The sequence below is a fragment of the Cyrtonyx montezumae genome, unplaced genomic scaffold, assembly GCF_038088225.1.
Source record: "Cyrtonyx montezumae isolate F1298 unplaced genomic scaffold, pur_monq_1.0 scaffold_67, whole genome shotgun sequence".
NCBI lineage: Eukaryota > Metazoa > Chordata > Aves > Galliformes > Odontophoridae > Cyrtonyx > Cyrtonyx montezumae.
The window spans coordinates 110,013-137,306 of NW_027072075.1; the positions used below are offsets into that span (position 1 = coordinate 110,013).

Genomic DNA, 27,294 nt, shown 5'->3' on the forward strand with positions numbered 1-27,294 from the left:
AGAGAGATTAATAACATGATCACTAATTTGGCATTCCAAAAACACATAAGGAACTGAAAAGAGAACCTGAGAACAGGTCTGAACATGGTGCTGTTTCTAAAATTAGCTACCCCCTCTGGGCTGTGACTGTCAAAATTCTAACCACACAGAATTGTATATAAGTATCAGGCAGGTGTCTCCATCAGTGCCTTTTATTGGTTGTATACATATACAACTCCAAAACAGAACATGATGAACTTAATAATAAAAAATAATATGTTCCACAAAACCCACAATGTTTTGTAATCCTTTATACAGTGCTCCAAAAATGCAGAACAAATTCAAAGCTGGCAGTTGCTAACAGAAGGAAAAAAAAACCAACACAAACAACTCAGTAGAGTGTCCAGAGTCTGGAAGATCACCCGGAATATAATCTAATCTATGAAGTTCAAAGCAAGCTACAGTGCTCTGCAACTCTCCGACTTTAAGAATTCCTTCCTTCTGCTAAAAGTAAAATAAAAATTCAGATTCAGACAGCCCGCATTCTCCACCAAAAATGTCAGTGGCTTATGGGCCAGTTTGAAAGAGTGCATCAAAATTTACCCCCCAAGTGTTTGACTGGCTGGGCTAATTATTTGCATGAAATCTGGTGTATGCTCTGATTGCATCCTGTAGTCTGATTATTTACAGAGACTGGTGTGTCTTTCTTTTTAACACATGTACAAGAGTGGCTAATTTCTTTTTAACACATGTACAAGAGTGGCTAAACAGCATTACTTCATTCTTCCTTTCCCCCTCTCAGAGCACGGACAGAGATTTAAGCCGGTGTGCTAATTCACATGTCCATCAAATTTTGCAGCAAGCAGTAGGGAATTTTTCTCCCTTGCATACTCCATCATAACTTCATGGGATTATGTTCTTCTTAGGTCATTCAGATGGAATAGTTAAGGAACTGTTTTCTTTGTCTGGACAGTTTTACCAGTGTTTTATCATTATTATTATTATTAATAATAATATTTATTTATTTATTTATTTATTTATCGTGTGTGTGTGTATGTCTTTGTGTGTGATGGTTTATGCGTGACTTAGAATTCACACCCAACCTTGAGAATAGTCTCAACCAAAGTGCAGTTAATAGAGACTGTTCATATTCTCACGTGTGAGAGTAAATAATATAAAAGCTTTTTCACTTCAAACTGAACATTTTTTTCTTACTTCAAGACACTGAAACTTTGTTCCATTTGTCTTTCTCTCTCCCATGTTTTTCTTTTTATTCTTCACTCCTACTTTTCATATTTGATAATTATTGATATCCTATGATGTAGTTACCTCTCATCCCCACCTCCCTGAACACTTTAAAAGAAAAAAAAAATCAGAGAACTTTGATTTCACAAGCCATTTAATTCAAAATTTCCTTTTACAGTGGCTCCAAAGGGGCAGGGGTTAGTACCACCCGGATAACTGGTGTGTCCACCTCTCCCAGTTTGGATAAAAATGGAAAAAACATTTCTGTAGGTTCCTTTCCAAGTCTTATTGGAATTTTTATCATGGTGGTCATTAGGTGAGCTTCGTAAAAGTTGATTCGTGCTTCCTCCAAGTCCAGAAGCACACCAATCACTGAGTAATTCATTTTCTTCTTCTCAAGCCTGATGTTCCCCTTGCTAGAGAAGATCTCCCCCTGGGATCTGTGTAGAGACCAGACGTCCTCCCCAGCAAGTGTCCCTTGCTCCTCTTGTTTCCCTTTCTGCCTCATGACCCCCAGCACCCAATCCTGTTGCTGGCCAACCTCCACTTCCCAGTAGTGCTTCCCAGCTGCAAATCCCTCCTTTGCCACCAGGACAGGGACTGTGGAGGGGCTGCTCAGTCCATCAGGTTCCTCAGAATCTGGAGCCCCTGGCACTTGGAGCTCGAGAAGCTGGCATTCAGCATTCACAGTAATGGGAACTGATGGGGAAAACAAAAATGATCCACTGAGTAGAGTACTTATGGGACCTCAGTGTTCACAGGAAGAAGCATTGAAGCATTCGAGCATCTGAGAAGTCCTGGCATGATTTGTCAAAGAATTGAAGCATTTTTCCCCAAATAGGGCATGAAAAAATCATGTAAGAACCTACATGACCTTGGAGATCTCATAGCTATGTTGTCTCTCTTGTAGGCAATTCCAGGTGAATTGCCTCCCTTCCTCCCCGCACCCTTTACAATTAAATAATCCAGTAGCCAAATCCAAGCCTCATTCCCTTTTAACCAAGCTAGGTGAAGGCTTACTCCTATGATTCCAGCTCAGCTGGTCAATTTCTAAGATCAAAGTGTTGTCATTTCATGGTAACTTGGAGAGAGAAATATATCATTTTGCACTCTCCTTCCTTTCACTTTTACCTGCATGGCTCCGGGCTTCCCAGAAATCTGCAGAAAGGAAAGAGATGATAGGGTTTTATTAATCCATTAGGCAGTTTAATATTTCTGAAACTAACACATTACTGTACAATTCTTGTCATCTCTGATTCTCTGTCAGTTTTTGGCTTTCCTCCTCTTAACTCATCAATTTTTTTCTACTAATTATCATTTTTAAATGACTTACCCAGCTGAGCTTTGAGTTTACCTGCAAGGGAAGATATTTCAATCAATTACACTTGCTTCTTTCTATATTTTCATTACAGTTTTATAAAGCAGAACAACCTAAGGCATGGAAGAGGAGAGAATTCTGGAAGTTGTAGTGATGAACATTTTTATTCATGCTATTTAAATACCAATATCAGTGCTCCAAGGGGAGGGACACAGAGCTTGTCTTCCACACTCCATCAGCTCTGCATTTACACAGCATACCTCAGATATGGCTTGAAAAACTGTTTAATAAAGTAGATAAGGCACAGCTGAAAGAAAACTCAGATGGGATCATCCCAGGAAAATTCTGATTTTATCTTTGTGCTTCACTGTGCTCTTCAAAAGATACATTCTTGTCCCCTGTCTGATCTGAATGTGTCTGTGTGTCCTAGCTGCTCTCATGATAAGGGTGTCTGATTTTCTGGGAAGGTCAAACAGATCTGGGGCATTCTTAGAAGGGTTAATCTACTTTGTGCTGAGTGGTCAGGTTATTTTTGTGGGCATTCTGGAAGTAGCAGAACCCCAGAAAAGCTCACTAACAGGCTTTGGATTTTCATACAATCCTGAAATATATTATTCAGAAGAGAGAAGGCCAAAAGGTGGGATCCTCTCATAAAAAGTGATTTGGGCTAGTTTTCTTCTCTGCTACTTCACCAGAAAAGGTTGGAACTGATCTTTTTGGCTCTCCAGGAAATGGATTAGCCCCCCAGCAGTGAAGCACCTACTCGCTTTTCATGAGCTTTCTGGAACACATTCAAATCAAAGGGCTGTTATAGCTGACAGGGAGAAACTGTTGTCTAACTTGCAGCACTCCCTGCTATCAAAACCTTGGCATGTCATACCAGTGTAGTTTCTAACTGGAATGTGACCAATTTGACTGAAGCAGATCTAAATATTTTTCATGGCAAATGGTTCAAAGACTAAATAAAAGACTCACTGTCTCCTTAACCTGTGAAGACAGGTGCAAAAAATATGAAATAAAGTGAAAAACAAATGCAGGTAGTATGGAGATCAGCTTATTTATAATATATATTTTATGAGGACTTCTCTGAAGGTAACATCCCCTATTTTATTCTGTTGGCCCACGATGTCATAGGCCGATGTTGGTGAGATGGCAATAGAGGTTGAACCTTCCCAACAATTCATTTTGTTGCTGTGTGACAGATGGCAGTAGAGGGTCACTCTTACAAAATGGAGTCTGACATGGAAGTGTGTGTGAACCAAAGGTGTGTAATTGAATTCCACCCTACCAACCTACACTGGCTCTTGCTGAATGTTTGTTGAGACCAAATGGTGGATGTGAGTGTGGTCAGGTGGTGGGTGGTTCATTTCAACAAATAGTGACCGTGGGTCACCTCTACTGGTACTAGGATTAAACCCATTAGATAATAGTGGTATCTAAAGCTTTGTTTTGAAGTTAGGTATGGATAACTTGTGGCCAAGCAAAGGTAGTCTAGGCTAGTCATACAGTAAAGCAGCAGGACAGAGACCCTGGTGAGATATTTTCTGATGAAAAGAGCAAGACCTTGTAGGTGGATATTTCACCATATTTGTTCAATTTCGCAATCAAGGATGGCATTGACAAACTCACCAGAAGACTTGTATTATTGTTTCTAAGCTTGACAGGATTGTAAGATGCATATAAAATGTGTTGTCTTACCAAAGTGGTCTTTGAGTTTGGATTTTTCTGAAAAATAAGAACATAAATGAGTGATACAAAAACTCAAGAGGGAAAAACAACAAAACAAAACAACAGAAATCATTTGTGGTAAATACATTATAGTTACATGCCTGCTCATTTCTTTTGAGAACAGGCAGAGCATTCCCTCCAGTTGCAAGTAGAGTGGTAAGTATCATCAATCTTTTGGCCATCTAATCATCTCTACTAACATCTCCGAGAAGTCATTTAAGCTAAAACCAAGTTAATTAAATAAAGCAGTTTATTTCATTTTATCTAAACCACATCCATCCTCAGTTATTTAAGAAAATGAGATTTACCTCTATGATTCATGGCTTTCTCTTGATCTAATCAGCACAGAGAATGAGAGGAAAAAAAACCAAAAAATGTAAATGGGGTAGTTATTGGATATAAACTGAAAGCTTAAAGTTACTAAGTGGACTATTACATTTTATACATATGGACTTTCCATAAAGCTTCACTTTTAAATCCGTGTAAATATCTAGAAAAAACCACTCTTTCTGTTAGACTGTTTTACAACTAAGCACACCTGCACACACCCAGAATCTGCAGTGCTTAGACCTTCCTTAATATCTCTGAAGATTTTCACATGAAAATAATAACAATTCACTTGAATCTTGAGTTTATATTAAAGAGTGCTATCAAGGCTAGTAATCATACTACAACCAATCAACAAACAAAAAAAAAACCAACAAAAAATTCTCTAAATGTTCACAACTTCAAAGCAAAGGCACAATATGTAATGAACAACAACGTCTTACCTAACATTGACTTCAGTTGTTCATTTTCTAGAAAAGACAGTACACAGACACCAATGAATCCTCTGTGACAGAATAGTTCAAAAATAAAAATATGCAAACTGCAGAATTGTGTAGTATCTGTTTCCTTGGAGTTTGTCTGCTTTCATTGTGCTGTTAACTGCATTAACTAAGTGTAAATCCAGAGGAAACCCAATAAAGCGACCCCTGAATAAATCACAATATTTTAACTTTATTATTTGTAGGTAACTGATTAAGCTTGAGTGAGGTGGAAAGACATCTTATTTGTACTATTGATAGATGGAACACCTCCCTATGAGGACTGAGCTGTACAGTCTGGAGAAGGCTCCAGCGAGAGCTAAGATTGGCCTGTATTTATCTAAAGGAGGATATAAAAATGAACGGGGCAGATTCTTTAGCAGGGTGTGCTGTGACACAACTAGGGAAAATCATCTCAAACCATAAGAGCATTAGATCTAGGGAAGAAGTTATTTACAGTAAAGCTGGTGAGGCACTGGAACAACTTACAATCATTTCAAATGCAAAGGGATTTTACCTTTTTCCATTTTTGTCTTCAGTTTTACTAAAAAAAAAAAAAAAACAAACCAAGGAAAAATGGATCATCATGTTATCTGTGCTTGTAAACACCATTTATCCTACAACTGTGAACTCTATGTGTGAATAGAAATAAATCGGATTAAAACTTAAATTTAACCCAGTATATTTTCCAACGCTCCTTGTTAGCTCAGAGAATTCCCACTTTTCCAAACCAAGAGGTATCTCAAATCTAATCGAGTTCACACACACACACACAAAAGGGAAGACTTATGAGAAGCTGCTAAAATCATCTGGTTTGTTTAGACTAGAGAAGTGGAGCCTGAGGGAAGACATCATCACTCTCTCGTTATTTCCCTTTCAAAGACTCAGAGGAATGCTTCTGATCCCTTAATTAACTCTCGCATGATTAGACAGGAAGTTTGAATAGGAATGGTAGAAACTGTCAGTCAGCATATAGTAATGGCTACAGCTCAACAAAAGCAGGAAAAAGTGTTTATAAAATACAGATGAAAAAAAACTCATGCAGGATATTGTTACAGTGTGGGGTACAAAACTATAGGGAAAACTGTAAGACAATTTTGCTATAAGTAGAGTTGCTAAATAGTCCATAAATATTTATTTTATTTAAATATAAATAACCTATATACTTTACAAACTGTCATACTCATCATCTTCATCATCTCTTACCTGAATTAATTGCTTTCTTGTGGTTACCTGGTTAACAACAACAAGGCAAGCAAAGAAGAACAAAATGACTTGTAGTGTAATATTGCAAAATATCATTTCTCTGATTTGTCTCTAGTGTCATGGGTAACTCACAGGAATTACATCCCTAATGAATATAGAGAGGGTCTTAAACAAGTAGTTAAGCTCATAGAGCCCCTCCTGTCAGACCTGAAGTTGTCTGAGGTGAGAATATTCAATTTCTCTACTTGTTCACCCTATGTACTTCCCCACGCTTTTTTTTTTTGCTGTTCCACTTCCTGAATTCAGTCATGAAATAATCACTGGTCATTTTGATTGTAAGCTTTTGTTGCAATCATGAATTTCAAGATGATCTGTTACAATAGTTCTATATACTAGTTGACAGAATATATGAAGAAGTACTTACTTCTCAGCTTAAAAAATACAGCACAAATTACGATTGTGATAACACATAATAATATCAGATGGATAATCATCCATTTTGAAATGGAGGGAAAGAAAGTATCTGTAAAAGTGAACAAAAAGTATTGTTTTATGTTAATGAGTTAAATAGAAAGACAATTGTAACCCAGGATGTAGTCAAGAAGATGGTGAATTCGTATTTCTCTTTAATTTTCCTCGCAATATTGAAAAAGGGTTGATCTAGCACATGGGCAGCAGTAAAACAAGGAGGTTATTTCTGTGGGTACCAGATCTCTAATGTCAAAAATGATGCATGTGATATGTAGAAAGGTTTGCATAGTTCACAGATCTTAAGAAAGGCAGACAGCAGTACTATGTCTTATTTTTCCCCACAAGTATGTTACCTTTCATAATAAACTGACTATAAAGATGTAAAGAAGAAAGATCATCTTGCTCATCAATGCTGAGCAAGAGAAAAACATTCACTCTTAATGTATTTGACAAAAGAAATATCTGACTCATGCTGCAGGGTATGGTGCTTAAGCCTGGAAGAGCAATAGTATTTCAGACATTTCCCACTTTCGTTTATTCTTATTGTCTCTTTCCAAGTCTCTTCACATTCAGTTTTCTGGGATCTCTACATGCCATCCTGAAAGGGAGCTTACTTGCACATTTCTTCAAGAGCACTACCCTTCACTCTGGTTCCCATTCCAGACTGCACATTGGCTTTGTGGTAGTGAATTTCTTCTTGGGGTCCAGCCCTGGGAGGCTTGCTTGAAACTACCTAACGCCTGTCTATTTGCCCAACAGAGAGATGTGTGAAGTGCTACAGACCATAGGAAAACATAACATGATCCACCTTATCATTATTTAACAGTAAGGTATCTATATAAAAGAGTAAAGGTAAAAAACTAGAGTAAAAATACTTGCAAGCTTTTGAAACTATTACATTAACTCTTCTGAACACTTTATTTTTCAGGTGTTGATTTTTTTTTTTCCCACTGTGAAACCCATCTGTATATATCTTATTAAATGTTCTGGTATATAGGCTAGATAATAAAATCTTGTAGAATGTTCAGCCATAATTAAGGAAATATGTCATTGTCAAATACAGTTGTATTTTTTATGTGTTGTAATTCAGCTCCAACCATAAGTTCATAAGTTCATAAGTTCATAAGGTTGGAAAGGACCTATAAGATCATCTAGTCCAACCATCCTCCTATCACTATCTCTACCCAACTACTAAATTAAGTCCTTTAGCACCTCATCTAAACGCTTCTTGAACAGCGCTAGGGATGGTGCCTCAACCACCTCCCTAGGCAGGCCATTCCAGTGCCTGACCACTCTTTCAGAAAAGAAATGCTTCCTCAGGTCTAATCTAAATCTTCCCTGGCGCAACTTGTGGCCATTCCCTCTCGTCCTGTCATTACTTATCAGGGAGAAGAGGCCTACCCCCTCCTCACCACAACCCCCCTTCAGGAAGTGGTAGAGTGCAATAAGGTCTCCTCTGAGCCTCCTCTTCTCCAGACTGAACAATCCCAGCTCCCTCAGCCGCTCCTCATAAGACTTGTGCTCCAGGCCCCTCACCAGTTTTGTTGCCCTTCTCTGAACACGCTCCAGGGCCTCAATGTCCTTCTTGTAGTGAGGGGCCCAAAACTGAACACAGTACTCGAGGTGCGGCCGTACCAGAGCTGAGTACAGGGGGATGATCACCTCCCTGCTCCTGCTGGCTACACTATTTCTAATACAGGCCAGGATGCTGTTGGCCTTCTTAGCCACCTGGGCACACTGCCGGCTCATGTTGAGCCGAGCATCAACCAACACCCCCAGGTCCTTTTCCTCTCTACATTCTTCAAGCCATTCTGCCCCAAGCCTATAGCATTGCATGGGGTTATTGTGGCCAAAGTGCAGGACCCGGCACTTGGTCTTATTGAACCTCATCCCATTTAGCTCAGCCCAGCTGTTCAGCCTATCCAAATCCCTCTGAAGGGCCTCCCTACCCTCAGGCAGTTTGACACATCCTCCCAGCTTTGTGTCATCTGCAAACTTACTGAGCATACACTCAATTCCCTCGTCTAGGTCATCAATAAAGATATTAAACAAGATGGGCCCCAAAACTGACCCTTGGGGGACACCACTCGTTACAGGACGCCAGCTGGACTTAACTCCATTAACCACTACCCTCTGGGCACGGCCCTCCAGCCAGTTCTCCACCCAGAGAAGAGTGAACCTGTCCACACCACGGGCTGCCAGTTTCCTTAGGAGAATACTGTGGGAGACCGTGTCAAAGGCCTTGCTGAAGTCCAGGTAGACTACATCAACAGCCTTTCCCTCATCTACCTGTCTGGTCACCCAGTCATAGAAGAAGATGAGGTTGGACAAGCACGACCTGCCCCTGGTGAACCCGTACTGGCTGGGTCTGATCCCTTTATTGCCATGCACGTGTCGTGTGATCTCCCTCAATATCATCTGTTCCATAACTTTCCCTGATACCGAGGTCAGGCTGACAGGCCTGTAGTTCCCCGGGTCTTCCTTACGGCCTTTCTTGAAGATGGGAGTCACATCGGCAAGCCTCCAATCTTGTGGGACCTCTCCAGATAACCAGGAATGCTGATAGATGGCAGAAAGTGGCTCGGCAATCACCTCTGCTAGCTCCCTCAGCACCCTTGGGTGGATCCCATCTGGCCCCATGGACTTGTGGCAGTTCAGATGGAGGAGAAGATCTCTGACCGTCTCTGCTTGAATCACAGGGGGTGCATTATGCACCCCGTCCCGGACTTCCAGGTCAGGGCAAGTACCATGTGGATAACTGTCCTGTCTATTAAAGACAGATGTGAAGAAGGCATTGAGAACCTCAGCCTTTTCCTTATCATCTGTGGTTATATTGCCTGCCTCGTTGAGTAAAGGAGGGAAATTTTCCTTAGTTTTTCTCCTGCTGTTAATATATTTGTAAAAGGGTTTCCTGTTCTCCTTTACAGCAGTAGCCAGCCTAATTTCAAGCTGGGCTTTAGCATTTCTAATTTTCTGCCTGCAGATCTTGGCCAGTTCTCTGTAGTCACCCCAAGTAGCCTGACCCATCTTCCAGAGGACATAGACTCTCTTTTTCTCTCGGAGTCTCAACAAAAGATCCCGGTTCATCCACACTGGTCTTTTGCTCCTCCGGCTTGAAACCATTGAACCATTGACTTCTCTAAATGTGAATCAGGGAACACACAAAGTTTTGCTACTATCTGACTATTTAAAGGAGAAAATGATTCACTGGATACTACCAGGGACTGTCTATTGCACCAACAGTGGTTCTGGGACTACATGGGTCAGCCCATGACATAAAGATGGGACCGATATCATTTTTCCTTTCATTTTAATCTTAAAAGCAGGTGACTGCTCACTCACCTGAAATCAGTACTCGGGATTCACTCATTGTCTTTAGCAGATTGTTAACTATCCTGCAGGAGACTTCCATGTCAGCTCCTGGCATTAGGTTCATGGAACTTTGAACACTGTATAGGCCTGAAGGCATCATCATCACTTTTGTGGCTGGTTGTTCCTTCCTGATCTGTCCTTGGCCATTCAACCAAATCACCTCAGGTTCAGGAAACCACCCATCTGCATGGCAGGTGAGTCCAATGCCCTGTTTCTTGGGTCTCCTCAGGAAAATGGAAGGCACACCACCTTTAGCTAAGAAGAAAACACACTTAATTCTCCATTTCAATCAGTACTGATAATAGGAAATTTTCTGGTTTATAAGGACATCATACGAATTCAACACTTAATATAAATATATTCTTATATATTACATGATGTATTATATATATATATAAATATATATGTGTCTAGAACTATGAAAGTACATGGAAAGACTTTTCTCTCTTTTCTCTCTTTGACAGAGACTTGGAACCTGAAATTAAGTTCTTCATGGTCATCAATTCAGTGTCTTTTAGACTAAGAGTAAAGAAAGACTTAATGGAGATAACAGCATACAGGACTATCTGGGGACTGCAGGTCCTGAATGATGTTGCCAGTGGAATTGCCCAGTAATTGGTGAAAAATATAAATACCTCATAAATTAAGATAATTAAGTACGTACAGGAAGCCTGTAAACAACTAGTGCGATCTGTCCATGAAAAATATATATATATTAGTCTCCAGTTAGTTATTTCAAGTAAAATTCTTACTGACGGAAAAAAAATTATATTGTTTATATTCAAGAAGTCAGATCACTAAATTTCCATCTGTGTTACACAGATGATGATCCTTTTCTTCATCTAGAATTAACTATGAAGACATCTTTCAGTAAAATCTGACTGTAATGTGGGAAGACACTATGCCTATTTAAGAGAAATAGGAGCCAGTGTAGCAAAGAAAGAAAGAAGAAATGTGCCCAGTTCTAAGCCAACCACATTAATTAAGGCTACCTGTGAAGTTGGTGTATACTAATATACTGAAATGGAAATAGGTGTATTGTCCACTTCTTTGTTTTCCTGCTAAGGGCAAACAGAAAGGGAAGTGAGGTGTTGGGATGAAACCAGTTGATCATACCAATCCCAGTTGATATAACCATAGAGAGAGACTGGAAAATAGGTTCAGTAATGGTTTACTGCAGAGTAGAAACCTAAATTTAGCTGAATTAGAACAGAGTTTTCTAATCTTGCTGTTCAGGCTTCCACTGAACTTGAAGGGAGATTGTGCTTCGAGGTCATATAAAAATACATGGTTTTGGTACCTAAATATACGTATCTCAAGATAAATCTGTCCTCACATAGTCGTATACAGGCATTCATTTAGAGAAAGTAAACACAAATCAAATATTCTTCCACAAAGATGGTTCATCAACCCAAAAATCTTAAAATTGCATTTCCCTCAGTCAGTGGTGGATATACATTTTTCTTTTCATCTCATCTTTGAATAACATGAGAGAATGGCCACTGACCTGCTACTTCAAGTTCAATCAACACATCATGGTACTCATCATTGAAAGAGACCATACAAGTATATAGTCCTTTGTCAGAACTCCGGATGTTCTTCAAGTGCAGAGACATGTTTCCAGCTTTAAACTCACTTTGGAAGAGCTCTGTTCTGCCTTGATATCTCTCATCTTGTTTTTCCTTTTTATTTTTTCCATTGTGTGAGCTCACTGTTATTTTCTGGGACTGACCATTAAATATCCACTGGACAAAGAATATCTCAGGAATGTTCTCTGCTACCACATAACAAGGCAAAACGACCCCTTGTCCAATGACTCCAGTGATGGTACTACTAGGAGGATAGCTAGTAAATTGACCTGTGAAGAGATAAAATGCCAGCTGTTTTCATTTGTCCATTTCACATTTTACTTGGCAGTACATCAGACAATGAACTAAACTAATATCATTATCAACAGGAGAAGGATCCAGTAGAAGAGTAGAAAGAGTAGCATGGCAGAGTGCTTAGATGAACGATATTCCCATTCATCAGTTTTTTGAAGATGAGCTTAAGAAAGTACATGAACATTAAGTGATAGAAATTTGGAAGTCACAGAAAAGAGATGAAAATTGAGAAGACTGTAAAAGGTCCAACATAGGATGCACAATCTATAAAGCAGAAAAATATAGGTAGAATTCAATTTTTCAGACGATGGTACTTGGTATCATTTAGAAAGTGATAGTGTATGCATCTGATCTGCCTTTTCCACATCAGTCAATTGAATTCCTTGTTCTTGGAGATCTAGCTCATGGTTCCATTCATTCTACAGTCAGCAGTGAATCTGTTCATTGGATGCAGCAGATTTTCTTGAATACCCATATTTCATGACCTGAGACATTGGGACTGGTAGAAGTGACTCAGGATACATGTTGGTTGTATAGAGATACACAGATCATGGCCTGAGTGGGTGACTAGCACAGAGAAAGATCTTGTATTATCTTGGGCACACAAGTAAACTGCCTCAGCCTGCACTTCAATGTGTAGCTATAAGAAACTTGATTATGAGAAACTGCTCCATAACTAAGAATCCCTGCTTTCAGTAAATGACCTTGCTTATCCTGTTGCGTGCTGCTTTATTGTCTCCCACTGTTATATATACGGCCATGGCACTAAGGTGTGTGTGGACATGTTGCTGATTGACCACCACATGTATCTGCTGGAGGAAATCCCGGGGTAGACACTCTACCAGCCAGCCACCCCCAGTGATGAGTACTTGGTGGAGACTGCACCATTTGACTCCCTCCGTGTGACTACCTCTCTATTAAACTGATGAATATCAACTTGCTTCTGTGTACTTTCTTCAGGATTAATAAACACTACAAAGAAGAGCTGGAATTTTTCCATTATATTGAATCTATTTTCATTTGGAGCATCAGAGCTCAAGAAGAGGAGCCTGCAGTATGCAGAATGTCAGTAGATGCCAATGGATGGGTAAATGAATGGAATCCTGTATGTTGAGCTTGCATGCACACATCTGCTTTTAGAGAGTTACAGGCTGATGTTATCTTCCAATCTTGGATGCCTTAGCAGAAATCAGACTGCACCATGGTGTTTTAAGCATCTGAAGTTAACCAAGTTAAAAATAAATGAAATGTGTGTTGATTATTTATTACTTGTGTGTGAACCTAGGCATAATTAATCTATTTTATTAAAATATATTTAAGATTGAACTATTTTACCTGTAATCGAGAATGATAAGTGTTGAAAAGTCAATACATGAATAAGTGTCAACCTCCAAGAGGGGGAACCCAACATTATCCAGGTTTCTTAACCATCAACAGGACCAGAAGTAAATCTTCCAGATGAAATTTCTGTGGGGCTCCTTTTGTCTCTTCACATGTTCAATGTAAAATAACAAGCATACATGTAAATGTAATGTAATGAGGAAAAACATTAACAAATGTTAAAACACTGTGACAGAAGTGGTCAAAGGCAAATTTGAAAAACATTTGTCTTCCTTTACACATCTCCCTATGAAATTTAACTACTTATTGTAAATTGTTCAAAAGAAATATGGTCTCTGTCTGCTCAGTTCAATTGTCCATGCTTACCTTTGTCTTCCAGATGCTCTGTTACCTTCTTCAGCAATATTTTCTTCTCACTGAGGTGTTAAGAGTATTTCATTTTTACTTTTGTTTTTAGCAAAAAAAGCTCTTTTTTATTTCTTAATAAAAACAAAACAAAACAACCCTCATGGATACATTCCTAAGCAAAGCGTTACTATACAAATCTCCCTGTTGACTTCCATGAGCATTTTAAGGAGAAATTTGTGATTCAACAAAGCTTTCCAACTTCCTGAAAAGAACTTGTTTTCAAAGTCATTGCTGAACGAATCCAAACTCAAAATATGCTCACAATAAAGAGCAAGTGGTATTGTGTCCTTATAGCTCACTAATTAGAGACAAAACATTTCCTGCTCTTCTCTTTTCTGTGTTTTTTTTTTTTTCTTCTTACATCTCCAGTAACTAATGAAAGCAAGTGCTGTCAGAGGGGGACATTCCCACCCAAATAACACTGCATCTACATCAAGCAAGTTCTTTCCTGTCAGTGCAATCCATTAAATCTACAGCAATTAATTCCAGTATCATTGTAAATGCAGGGGATTTTCTTTATGGTTTTAGAAAAAGTGTAATTCCTTACCTGAATAGAACAAACCTTAAGACTCCTGTAAGGGGTATGATTGTTTTGAACCTTTGTCCTTACACCTTTACTACCAGAGAAACTAGTGATTGCATTTTTAACATCCAATAGGATAGAGAGACTTGATCAGTGTGATTGTGAAAGATGTAAATGTGAAAAATCACACTGTGATACAGAAATATATCTTGCTTCCCCATATATTTCCATACACTAGGGTGAACAAGGTGGAGATATTCCTTCTCATGCTCTATGCAAACTTTCTGTCTCTTCAACCAGCATTTAGCCAGAAAGCATACAATAAAATTTACAAGTGTGTTATGAACATATTATTTCATTATTATTTCATTCCTTGTATGTTGTATTTTGTTTTCCTATCACACATTTGAGTGATGCCCTCCCTCTGCAGACATGATGATATCTTGGTAGTATGTTTTCTCATATAACTATTTTCATGTTCTATTCAAGATCTGCAAACAATTGCATATGAACTTTATTCATTTCTGGACTTCAGTTTTTCAGACTTTGAGGTTTTTGTTTTTGTTTTAATTTCTTTACTCATTCTTCAAGCAGAAGCATGGCTGTGGAAATCAAGATTCTGAACATAAAGTGCGTTGGTTTCCGTCATCTTTCTGGCTTTCTAATCCTTGATCAATATTAACCAAATCAGATCTAGCAGCAGAATTTTTCAGAAATTTATCCAAATCTGGATTTGAATAAAGCTGGTTTAATCAAATCACTGCATGTCTAGCATACTTTCGTTTCCTACCTGTCTCAGACTTCTGCATTCATATTTCTGATTACAAATCACTCTAAAGGATAACGGACTTAGGCAACCATTTACTCTAGTTTCTTTGTCTCCTGTTGATGCTGTTCCATTTTAATGCAGCAGTTGTCAGAAAACTACAATGGAATATAAATTGCACTGCACAGGTACTAAAGTGTTTGAAACACAAACCTATTGCTGCACTTTGGATCTAGGTGTGTAGGGAAATCAGATCTTCAGGTATCTTCTACAGTCCCTTGGACCCAAGGGCAATAATATGCAAGGGGTGAAAGTTCAGCCTATAATATTTGTTGATTTCAGACAGCAAACTCTTGAAATCTACTCTCTGTATAGGGAGAGAAAATGAAAGTCCATACGTTCAGGGACTACAAGACAACTGCGAAGTGACAAGGACTCCTCTGTTCTGCAATGCATACTGAATTTAAAATGGATAACTTGGATCTTGCTATCCAGGTAAGGAATGAATGACTGGCTGAAACAGTGCTGAGCACATAGGTGCTTCTGGAATATTGAGGCAGCTGTTTGCTCTTTACAGTCTCCAGGAAATGATTTCAGCCCAGGATTAAAATGGCTTCTTTCTTGGGTGGATCCCTGGGAACCCATTTTGTTCTTCTGTGTGTGGTGTTTTAAACAATTTGCTAAAGGTTCTTTCAGGTCCTTTCTTTCCACTACCTTAATGCAAAGACTAAGAAAATCTGCTTTCTTAAGAATGGATGAGGCATAACTCTAATCTGTAATGGTAGTAGTTCTACATCAGAAACTACCTGCTAGCAACCTTTACTAAAGTGCTTACTCTCCAAAATGCTCATTTATTTGCTGAGTTGATCAAAAGAGAGTTTTGTTAAATTCATCTTATGATCGGGGCGGCATTGAAGTCTGAAACATGCTGATTCTTAAACGTATTTCCATGTATGGGATAAATTTAATTAGTTCTTTTTGTGTCAGAAATATAGACTTGGTTGGTGTTTTTATGGTAGACATACACAAATATGATTCATTATACAGAGCATGACCTAGATTATCTTAGTTAATGAAATAGAATCTTTTCTGATTATTTTTCTGGATGCTAAGTGGTCCCATTCAGTGATAGTTTTTCTTTTTCTTTCTTTTTCTTCTTCTTTTTCTTTTCCTTTTTCTTTTTCTTTTTCTTTTTCTTTTTCTTTTTCTTTTTCTTTTCCTTTTCCTTTTTCTTTTTCTTTTTCTTTTTCTTTTTCTTTTTCTTTTTCTTTTTCTTTTTCTTTTTCTTTTTTTCTTTTTCTTTTTCTTTTTCTTTTTCTTTTCCTTTTCCTTTTTCTTTTTTCTCTTTTTCTTTTTCTTTTTCTTTTTCTTTTTCTTTTCCTTTTCCTTTTCCTTTTCCTTTTCCTTTTTCTTTTTCTTTTTCTTTTTCTTTTTCTTTTTTTCTTTTTCTTTTTCTTTTTCTTTTTCTTTTTCTTTTTCTTTTCCTTTTCCTTTTTCTTTTTTCTCTTTTTCTTTTTCTTTTTCTTTTTCTTTTTCTTTTTCTTTTTCTTTTTCTTTTTCTTTTTCTTTTTCTTTTTCTTTTTTCTCTTTTTCTTTTCCTTTTCCTTTTCCTTTTCCTTTTCCTTTTCCTTTTCCTTTTCCTTTTCCTTTTCCTTTTCCTTTTCCTTTTCCTTTTCCTTTTCCTTTATCTTTTTTTTTCCTTTTATTTCTTTTTCTTTTTCTTTTACATATTCACTCCTTCCTCCATGAAGAGAAAAAAATGGGTCACATTATTTTTCACGAAGTAGGAATGAGTTAAGAGAATCCACATAAGGAATATCAGTGCAGACTAGGTATTTTCTAGATGGATTTAGAATTGAAGGGATGCTTTGTGTGATATCTGTCATCCTTAAAGTGCCCCCTGCCAACGGTGACAGTCATACATCCTCCAGGGTTTATATTTATACTCCCTTCATCTGTAAAAAATGACTCAGAGTGTCATATGGAATCATAGAACCATAGAATCACGAAGGTTGGAAAAGACCTACAAGTTCATCCAGTTAAACCTTTCACCTACCACCAATAGTTCTCTCTAAACCATGTCCCTAGATCCTCCAGGCCCAGGCCTGTAAAACACTCTTCAGATCCATCCTAATGTCCTTCTAAGTCTGTAAGAAATACCTCTCTCTTTTACACACTTCAAGTGTACCTCTTAGAAACTTAACATAATTCATAGACTTCCACCCTGAAATATATATTAATTTGTTTTATTTAATTTCCTTCAAAGAAACATAAACACTTTTAAGAATTTATCCTTTTGTCACTCCGTTAACAGTGTTATCTTTATAAACATATGCATTTAATTCTCAATTCAGTCTTCTAATTTTCTGTTCCATACTTGAAAAGGTTACCGGAGTATGGTAAGATTTGTTCTTGGTTATTGAAGATTTCCAAACCTGCATGGTAATGGCTTCCAGATTTCAGCACATGATGATTCTTCACATTATACTTTTCCTACAGATAGTTCATTTGGTCAAAGGTAAGTCTGGGTTTTGTTTTAACCCTAATTTGATTTAAATCATATTATAATTTCCAGAGCTGCTGGATTGACCTAGAATTTAAAGAAAAAAAAGGAAAAAAGGAAAAAAGAAAAAAAGAAAGAACAAAACCAATAGATTAATGTATTTTCGTATGGGATTATATAGATTTGCTGACTTCCATGATTATTCTTCAAGGATCTTTCTTTGCTTTGGCTTCTTTTCTCAGGTCAGCTGGCCCTGTCACTTTTGCAGGCTCAGAAACCCAGATTTCATTGAGTAATGCCCAATTCTGAGTGATGGAGTATGGCAGTGAGATCTGTAAAGGTCCATTAGCATTTTTTTTACCACTAAAAATCAAAATGAAGTATGACTATTTTTCATGAATGACCCTGTTTCAACAAATAGATTACATTTGAAATGAAATCTGCTTGCTGCAGTGTGTTTCATCTCAAAATGCAGCTACCCAAGTGAAAATACAATGGGCACTGGATATTAGGTAGGCATAGTCTTGCTTTTTGAGTTAAAGCTTTACAAAATGAGCTTATCTTTCTGCACGGTAGGTGTGCCATTTCTATCTATGAACCTGTCTACAAAATATGCTCCATATTTTCAATAACAATTTCCTAAGGTTACACTGCCTTCTGAGTAGATAAGCACTGGTGCTGAAGAGTGGCAGAGGATAGAAGAGTTTTTAAGTTGCAAAATTAATATGGAATTATAGAATCATGGAATGGTATAGGATGAAAGGGACCTGAAACCCCATCCAGTTACTACACCCTGCCATGTGCTGGTTGTCACCTACTAGATTGGGATGGCCATCCAAACTGTCCTTAGGTAACTCCACTATTTCTGTTGGCAGCCAATTCCAGCACCTCATCACCCTCTCAGTGAAAAATTTTCCCTTGACATCTAACATCTTTTAGTTTAAAGACATTCTCCATTGTCCTATCACTACCAGACTATATTCAAAATTCAATCTCCCTTCTGTTTATAAGCTTCTTTTAAGTGCTGAAAGGTTGGAATGTAGTCACCAAGGAGTTTTTTCTTTTCCAGGCTGAAGAAACCCATCTCACTCAGCCTGTCTTTTTATAAGATGTGCTCCAGCCCTCTTCTATACTCACCCCAACAGCTCCACTTCTTTCTCATGCTGGGGATCCCAGGCTTGAATGCAGCACTCCATATAAGACCACACAGGGGAAAAGTAGAAGGGGGACAATGCCCTCCCTCTCCCTGCTTCCACCTCTCAGTTGATGCCATTTAAGATGCTGTTGGCCTTCTACTGCTAAAAGATCATACTGCTAACTTCCTGTCCACCAGAACCCCCAAGACCTTATTGTATTTCAATTTTTTTTCTCTCCCTCTGTCTATTCACAATGATCCCTGATTTTACAGTAGCGAATTACGGAACTCTTGATATAGCAGTCTGATCCACAGCATTTTTTGATGCACTGATTTTATCAGAGCAGGAGACCCACATTCACAAATCTGACATTACTACTGCTTCCTATACAAAGTGCTAATGAAAACATCTGTCTCTTTAAATCTATTTACATCTATCTCTTCTTGCAGGCCAGGTTCACATTATACCTCCTAACAATCCTGTGGTTGGAGTCTTTGGAAAAGGAGTTGTCTTACCCTGCCAGCTGGAAGCTAAGACAATTTCAGATGGATTATTTGTTCAGTGGATATTCACTGGAAAATCCCCAAACATTGATGTGACTAGCTATGATGGAAAAAACACACTAAATCCAGTCAAGGAAGATAAGACATACCAGGGCCGGGCAAATTTCTTTCAGACTGAAATTAATAAGGGAAATTTATCCCTTCACTTGAAAAATGTCATGATCTCTGATAAGGGGAAGTACATTTGCAGTGTCACTTTGGAAAACTGGTATGATGAAGTGGTGGTTGACCTGGATGTGGCAGGTGAGTGGAATGTCGGGTGTTCTTCTTACTCAGAGCAGTTGCATCTCGTTGGTAAGGACTGTGGGGCACTGTCAGTCATGTGGAAGACCAGCCTCCACTCTGTTAGGCCATCTTTATTGCCATCTGAGCCTCTAAAAATATCTTTATAACATTGCCTTACTCGTGAGTATGAAAATGTGTAAAAGGAGCAGAGTTGAGTGTCACTACAAAGCAAAGCCTATTTATATGAAAGTGATGTGTCAGTAGACTAACTAAGAGGGTATTTTGTATTTCAACCCTTTTTTTTTTGTCTAGCTTAAACATCATTACTTTTGTTCAGTATTCCAACTTCAATTGCTTAATGGTGTCATCAAAACCTACTTTAGCAGCAAGTATTCTGTCAGTGCAAAGTTATGATTTTTTTTTCATTATTTCAAATTACTTACTGATATTTCAAAAATCTCCTGAAAGCCTTGTCTTTGTCAAGACTTGCTGCATACAAGCATCCATATCTGCTCAACTAACACAGTGTATTTATAGACAAATCTGAGAAAGATCTTCCTGATGTGCACTGTCCAGTCAGTAAATATCTCATAGTCTGTTTCCTTCCTTTTCTATAGCTCAAGGTGATGAGTCTGCAGTTTTCCTGGATGGTCCCATGGGTCAGGGCATTGGCCTCAATTGCAAGTCACAGGGATGGTTTCCACAGCCTGAGGTCGTTTGGCTGGACAGCAAAGAACAGACACGGAAGGAGAATGTGGTCACACAAAACACAAAGACTTCTTTGGGCCTTTTTGATGTTGTCAGTTCCATGACCTTAGAACCAGGATCTGACATGGAAGTCTCCTGCAGAATAGTCAATGATCTCCTCAACACAGCATCTGAATCCCGAGTCCTGATTTCAGGTAAGTGACCTCCAGGGCTGATATTTGTAAGAACCAGTTTTTAGGCTGCTGTCCTACATCTCTCCATTTTCCCAGGGGAGATTCTGGATATCCAGCAAAGGCAAAAATGGCAAGTACTATGATGAATAATGTTTGCCAGCAAAAATTCATATTATTTGTTAAGTTCAAGATGCATCTCAGTGAGAAATATCAGTCAGTTTTCATTAACCATTGCCTCAGATCACTGAAACAACTTGGAAAGGGAATGATTTCATGTGCCTGTGGGAAATGATGAATGGCAGCTCCCATCTCCTTTCTCTTCCTGACAGCAAAAATGCTTACTCTGTGCTTCAGCAAGCTCCTCCCTCCCATTTGGAGCTTAATTTCAAAAGTAAAGCAGAGGAATCCTTCTTTTCTCCATCTGAAGTAGCACTACAGATGATTCTTCTTCCCCAAAAACTTCATCTATGAGGACAATAGTTAAAATAATGTGTCCTCAGATGGAAAACTCAACAATTTTTTTTTCATGTTGGCTTCTCCAACATCTGTCCATTTCTCTGTCTGGCAAAGCAATACAGGGAACTGAAGGACATTTATAACTGTCATAAGTGGGAAGAAGATGTTGAAAGTTAAATATTGCAACAAAAATGATGGCATTAAATCCACATGCTTAAGACACAGAACATGGCCTATCTCTTCCACAAACATTCATTGAAAGGAACACTGCTTATATTTTACAGATGCCTTCTTTCCATCCACTTCACCTTGGATGATTGCCTTCCTTGTAATTCTATGTTGCACCATGGCTGTTATTGCTGCTACAGTCTACAAGATGAAGAGTGAGTATTCCCACACACAATGCTGATATGGAAGTTATAATCACACCACAAAACACAGTTAATAAAATCTTAAGTGTTTCAACACCAGTATCAGAAAGAAACAGTTAGAATGAGATGGAGAGAGGAAAAAAATGATGGATGCGTGAGGGTGGTATGCGTGTGAATGTACAATATGTTCTTAAAGAGGAGGTCATTGGTGAGATAGAATTTTATGTGGTCACAAATGTTAAGCAGGCACCAAACATGTGTTTTAAGAAGAGTGGATTTTTGAAAGAAAACTCATATTGAAATTATATAAATGGGCTCTTGGGTAAAATATTAAAAATTGTTCTTCCTTTTCCAGTTAATTTTACAAGAAGACAAAAAGAAGGTGAGTAATGAGGAAACTAAATAAACCCAAAGATACCTAATTTGGGAGAACAGTCTGTACTTTTGAGCTGGCATCACTCTCAAAAGTGTTTTCCTGAATTATGGTTTTGATGATAATGCAGTAACAATCAACACTGAGGCATTTCATTTTTGTTATTCACCAACGTGAAGCGTTTCTCTTTTTCATCATCTACAAGTACTGCCACTGATTCTTCAGCAGGTAGTTTTGCTTCCATCACTCAGGCAGATCTGTTTGTCAGCACTGATATACTGTTCTCTCTAGTATCACAATGATGTGACTCTGCAGCTCCAGAGACAAGAGCAAACTGTGTTCATTCAACTGGTCCCAGAAACAAGAATTAGTTACATACTGATGTGTCAACATCAGCTAATGAGAACAGTACAAAGAATTTGCATTAACCAGCCTGCTTACTTGTGTAAGGAAGTTCACCCTGCCACTAATATTTCTCCAGATAGGAGGTAATAGAATGGCTTCTTTGGTAAATGTTTGGCAAGATTCTTGTTCCAGTAGATCATGTTACTTCAGGTATTTGAAAGATGCTCCACTACTGAAACAATCGCCTGTTTAAATGACTTTGTTCTTCTGCAGAACTCATATGTTCAACTTGCAGCATCCATTTTAGATACTTCAAGTCACTTGTATTGTTTTCAGATGGTGAATGTTTAAGTGAATTATGTCACAATTTTTTCTTTTCTGCTGTTCTCAGAAAGAAAGAAGGACAAGCTCAAAAATGGTAAATACTCCTTCTCTTCTATAATTAGATGTGTTCAAAGAGTGAATAGATTAAAGCTACGTGAGAAAATTATTGCAGGTGAAAAGAGCTGGTGGGAGGAAGAGTCCGTGGATTTTCTACTTGTAATCTAAGGGACATGCAAGAGAACTAGATGAGATTGAGATGTTCAGTGGGTCGGTGCCTTAAAGGGGCCATATGAATGTCAGTTCATCTCTCTAACTGAATATGAAATTATGTGTTGAGTTATTATTTGGCTTCTTAATTGGCAAGCAGCTTCCCTCTTTTCCTCACTGGATAGATTAGACTAATCACAGTCGGTCCTGTGGAAAATTAGAAAGGAAAAATCAGCATTCAAGTACAAAGAGGAATATTTTTATTATTTCATACTGTAGCAGATTCAATAATAATCATATGATTATTTCTTTCATCATTTCTTTCAGACAAAGATGCTTTGGAAAAGGACTTAGGTAAGAATATGGTACTGATGATTCTTTGAATCCTTATAGAATCCAGGCTTTGTACACCTCCAGAAGAGCAAATGAGACATAGAACATTGTGATATGAAGTTCTTCATGGTGTATCTGGTCCTTTAATCAAATGTTATTGTGTCTTTTGTTGATGTTTGATTCTAAATTCAAAGATTCAAAATATCCATATGATCCATTTTCCATGAATATTTTGGAGCATGTTATTGAGGACAATGGCATAATTTTAAAGAATTTCTGTTAATCCTTTGAACTTCTAGAAAAAAAAAAACTGTTCAGATCAGTAATATTTGCTTTTTCTTTTCTTTTTCCTTTGTTATTTGTTGCCTGTTCAACAAATTAGACACACAAGGGAAGACATTCCATGCAGGTAAATAAATACGGCAAGACAGAGAATTTTTACGCAAACTTAGATGTAAATGAGAATGAATATGACTTATTACATTAAAAATCATGATAATACATTCGTAGTTAAATGCTTAATACTTCCATTTCATGGTTATTACTTCTATTTCATTTTCAGTCACTGCTGGGATTATTAGATAGCATGGCTGTACTTGTAAGAATCCTGTGCTATTTTCCTTCCTCTCTGTAATCCTTAGGCCTTGAGTATTGGAGGCCAAATGAGAGATTCTTGAAGTCCTATCTTACAGCTCCTGTGCTTTCTCACTTCCTGGTCTAATCTTTAAAATATGATGGACAATATTTGCATAACAAATTTTATAGGAAACTTCATTGCACTGTTTTCACATTGCCTGAATTATTTGTGTCATACCTAAACTCAAAACGATTGCCTCCTTGAGATTCCTTTTCACTTATTAATACCATTCTTTTGCAGACAATTCAGAAATGAAACGTCGTCTTGGTAAGAGAATGTCTTCTGTAAATCTTACTCCTGAGAGGATTTATATCAGTGTTATGGAGCTGTGCATCAAGAAGTAGGGATTGCACAGACCTCAGGATGGTCCAGTTCTCTTTCCTCCTTCAATACAGATGTCAAGAGTCATGTGGTAAAACTAACCTGTCCTTTGAACAGTCGTCCTTGCCAGAAGCTGCTATACCTAAAACTAGAACAGATGTACAGGCACCCATAACATCTTAAGAGTTGCTTCATTGCAAATGATAACTTCCTGAATCATGGGAATGACTGAAATGAAGGAATTCATTTCCTTTTCTCAGCACAGTTGGCCTACATAACATCCTCTGAAATCCTCTCTAAATGTAATCAAGTAGCGACCTGATCTAGAGGCTGCTATGTGACCTTGACCTTGCAAAAAAGCCTCCAACATTCATTTTGCTCTAATTCAATAATTCCTTGTATTTGTTTATTATGTAACTTGATGTTCTATGTTATGGGTTTATCCAGCATTGAAAATATGAACCATAACAGAGAAAACTCTCAAAAAATTATTTTTGTGATTATTGCCTAGAATATCCTTTCAACAAAATAAATTTTAATAATTACAATATCCTCTTCTTTCAGGTGTCCTAGAACTTGAGTTGGGTAAGTAGTTTGAAAGGTTTTTTTTTCTTGGAATATATTGTGCTGCTTTAGGTAAAGTTGGGCCTTGGGCAGAAACTCAGTGGTGTCGGTAACTGAGGATCAGAAGGCAAGAGAAGACAGGCTGACAAGTACCTAACAGCACAGGAGATTCACAAAACCCTTCCCTCTCTTTCCCTTCTGCAGGTTTCTGGAAAGCCCGGGACAAGGCAGGTAAGCAGTCAGGAGAATGAGTAGGAAAATGGTGTTTTCCTCTGTCCAAACTCTCCTGAAATAATAATGCCACGATCTTAGAGATCAGCCAGCTGAGCTGGAGTCACAGGTATAAGCTTCACCCAGCTTGCATAAAGCAAAATGAAGTTTAGATGTAGCTATTGGAAATAGTGAGAAAAGGGGTTGCTGAACAATGTTAATGTAAGGGGTATAGATCCTTGAGAAGATGGATAGAGAAATGGAAAAGGGAGCGAGAGTAATGATTGTAAAGGATGTGGGGTGGGAAGAATCACCTGCATTTGCCTGCAAGAGAAACAACATAGTTATGACAGCTCCAAGGATACTGAACATTACTACATGACCGTTGCTTGCACTGTTGGGGGAAATGTTTTAATACACTGTCAATTCAAGTCAGGATTACTGAAACTCTGAAATGCTCCAACCCACCTTTCCCTGCAGAGAGAGGTTCCTGAAGCTCTCTACTCATTGGATCATTCTCATTTTCTCCTCCAGTTCCTATGACTGTGAGCCCCAAATGCCGTCTCCTCGAGCTCCAAGTGCCAGGCTCTCCAGATGCTGAGAACAACACATGTGAACCTGCTGGAGTAAGCAGCCTCACCACAGTCCCTGTCCTGGTAGCAAAGGAGGGGTTTTCAGCTGGGAAACACTACTGGGAAGTGGAGGTTGGGCAGCAGAAGGACTGGGTACTGGGTGTCATGAGGCAGAAAGGGGAACAAGAGGAGCAAGGGACACTTGCTAGGGAGGACTTCTGGGCTCTGCACAGATCCCGGGGAGAGATTTTCTCTATCAAGGGAAAAGTCAGGCTTGAGAAGACTCAAATGAGTTACTCAGTGATTGGTGTTCTTCTGGATTTGGAGACAGCAGAAATCTACTTTAACAATACAGAGCAGAACACCCCCCCTTTCAGAATCCCTATGAGCCATGAAAAAGAATCTGCTGCAGAGTTTTACCCTTTCATTTCAAAAGGGGAGGGGAGGTTCAAGCCTGTTTGCTATCAAAATATTCCTGTTCCATTTAAGGACCCATAAGAAGAAAAGAAAATTGAATTGGAAAAGACAGTCCTTTCAAATGTAGAAGGGAAAAATTATGAACAAACATCTGCATATGATGAGAAATAAGAGAGAAAGATGTAACTGGGAAAGGCAGAAAATTTAGAATGGCATAAAAGTACCAGCTACTGTAAGTAAGACTGTGGAGAGATTCTGAAAACCCTGGTTATTTGTTTGAGTTCTCACTGCAGAACGAGTAACACTCAAGTTTACAACAGATTTGCTTGCCTAAAGAAACAACAGTAATTTAGGAGGTGCTACATGACCCCTCTTTCCTCCACTTTGCCTCAAGAGGAGTTGCATCATTGCTTATTTTTGTGACATAGCTCTAGCTGAATTTAGCTTAAAGAACCTATTTCTTTAGACAATGTATACTTCCTGCTTATGTTTGAGTACAAAGCAATCTATTCAGTCACACAAGTCAAACACCTCTGTATTTGTATCAAGAAAAGAAATAAACGGGTTTTGAAGAAAAAACAACAACATTTAAAATATCTGTTATTTCTATCTTAAGATCATTAGAATATTTACAGTCAGATACATTGATGTATAAAATGTGATGACTGACATTGGACTCAGAAAGGGTCCTACTGTCAACATGTGGAGGGCTTCATCGACTCTAAGCCAAGAATGCTTGCTACTGGGATTGTTGTGAGTGGACTGGGTCCAGCTACTGGGGTTGGTGTGAATGGACTGGGTTCAGCCTCTGAGTTAAGCCAAGAGTGTAGGCTACAGATGTGAGGTCTTCTGCAGGAGCGGGTAAGGTCCTAGTGATGGTGGTTGAAGAGCTGTCACAAGGAATTGAGAGGGCCACGTGGTCTCTAAGCCCAGTGCCAGCAGCTCTGGAGATCCATGTGTGGACTGGGAGTCTGTACTGGAGTCATGCTGAAGCTGTAGGCTGCAGACCGCAGCACAACTACTGGAGTGAGTGGGGCCCTAGTCTCAAGTACTGAAGCAAGAGGGATCTTAAACTCACAGCTATGGGATAGGACTGGTATGCTTTGCCAAACGGAATATTGATCGGACAGGTGTGAGTGAGGCAAGTGCCTACACACCAGAGGCAGGAGTAGGGCACTGGGCCACAGTCCATGGGACAAGTAGCAGCCGCTGAGGACACAAAGTGTACGCCCTCTCCCCCAAAATACTGTGCATGCAATGTGTGTGAATATTGACTAGGGAAGTTTAAGATGGAGCAACCAGTAAGTAGTGGGGACCGCAGGTCCCGACAAAGATATTGGGTGATTGGTTTGTGTGTGCTGGTACACCCAGGGAAATGTGTAAACTTGGTATGCTTGAGGGAGAAGTGTGGGTGTGCACATTTTAAGTGAATTTCAAGATGGGCTAGGTCACAAAGCAGGCAACCCTTAATTCCCACAACATATGGGATTCAAATCTCTTCTACTTTCTGGATACCCTTTTGATGTTTCCTGGCAGTGGGATTGGGTGCTGGGCGTCATGAGGCAGAAAGGGAAACAAGAGGAGCAAGGGACACTTACTGCGGAGGACTTCTGGGCTTTGCACAGATCCCAGGGAGAGATTTTCTCTATCACGGGAAACATCAGGCTTGAGAAGACTCAAATGAGTTACTCAGTGATTGGTGTTCTTCTGGATTTGGAGACAGCAGAAATCTACTTTTACAATACAGAAAACATTCCTCCTTTGATAATCCCTATGAGCTTTGAAAAAGAATCTGCTGAAGAGTTTTACT

At 38.6% G+C, this 27,294-nt stretch overlaps 2 protein-coding genes across 2 annotated transcripts; one reads left to right on the top strand and one right to left on the bottom strand.

Annotated features, from left to right (window-relative positions):
• Positions 1-1,396: 1,396 nt before the first annotated feature.
• LOC136057484 (butyrophilin subfamily 3 member A2-like) lies at positions 1,397-14,349 on the bottom strand. The gene is made up of 13 exons (XM_065750208.1): positions 14,305-14,349; positions 13,344-13,495; positions 11,633-11,983; positions 10,096-10,380; positions 6,707-6,805; positions 6,283-6,309; positions 5,594-5,620; positions 5,041-5,067; positions 4,579-4,605; positions 4,241-4,267; positions 2,558-2,578; positions 2,356-2,382; positions 1,397-1,923 (listed from the first exon to the last, which is right to left on the bottom strand). The coding sequence occupies exons 2-13, from the start codon at positions 13,417-13,419 to the stop codon at positions 1,397-1,399; spliced, it is 1,521 nt and encodes a 506-aa protein (XP_065606280.1). The 5' UTR covers positions 13,420-13,495; positions 14,305-14,349.
• Positions 14,350-15,389: 1,040 nt separating this feature from the next.
• LOC136057460 (butyrophilin subfamily 3 member A2-like) lies at positions 15,390-25,584 on the top strand. Its single transcript, XM_065750186.1, has 10 exons — positions 15,390-15,541; positions 17,432-17,564; positions 19,135-19,491; positions 20,091-20,375; positions 21,095-21,193; positions 21,537-21,563; positions 22,291-22,317; positions 22,758-22,784; positions 24,430-24,516; positions 25,030-25,584. The coding sequence occupies exons 2-10, from the start codon at positions 17,486-17,488 to the stop codon at positions 25,563-25,565; spliced, it is 1,524 nt and encodes a 507-aa protein (XP_065606258.1). The 5' UTR covers positions 15,390-15,541; positions 17,432-17,485; the 3' UTR covers positions 25,566-25,584.
• Positions 25,585-27,294: the final 1,710 nt, after the last annotated feature.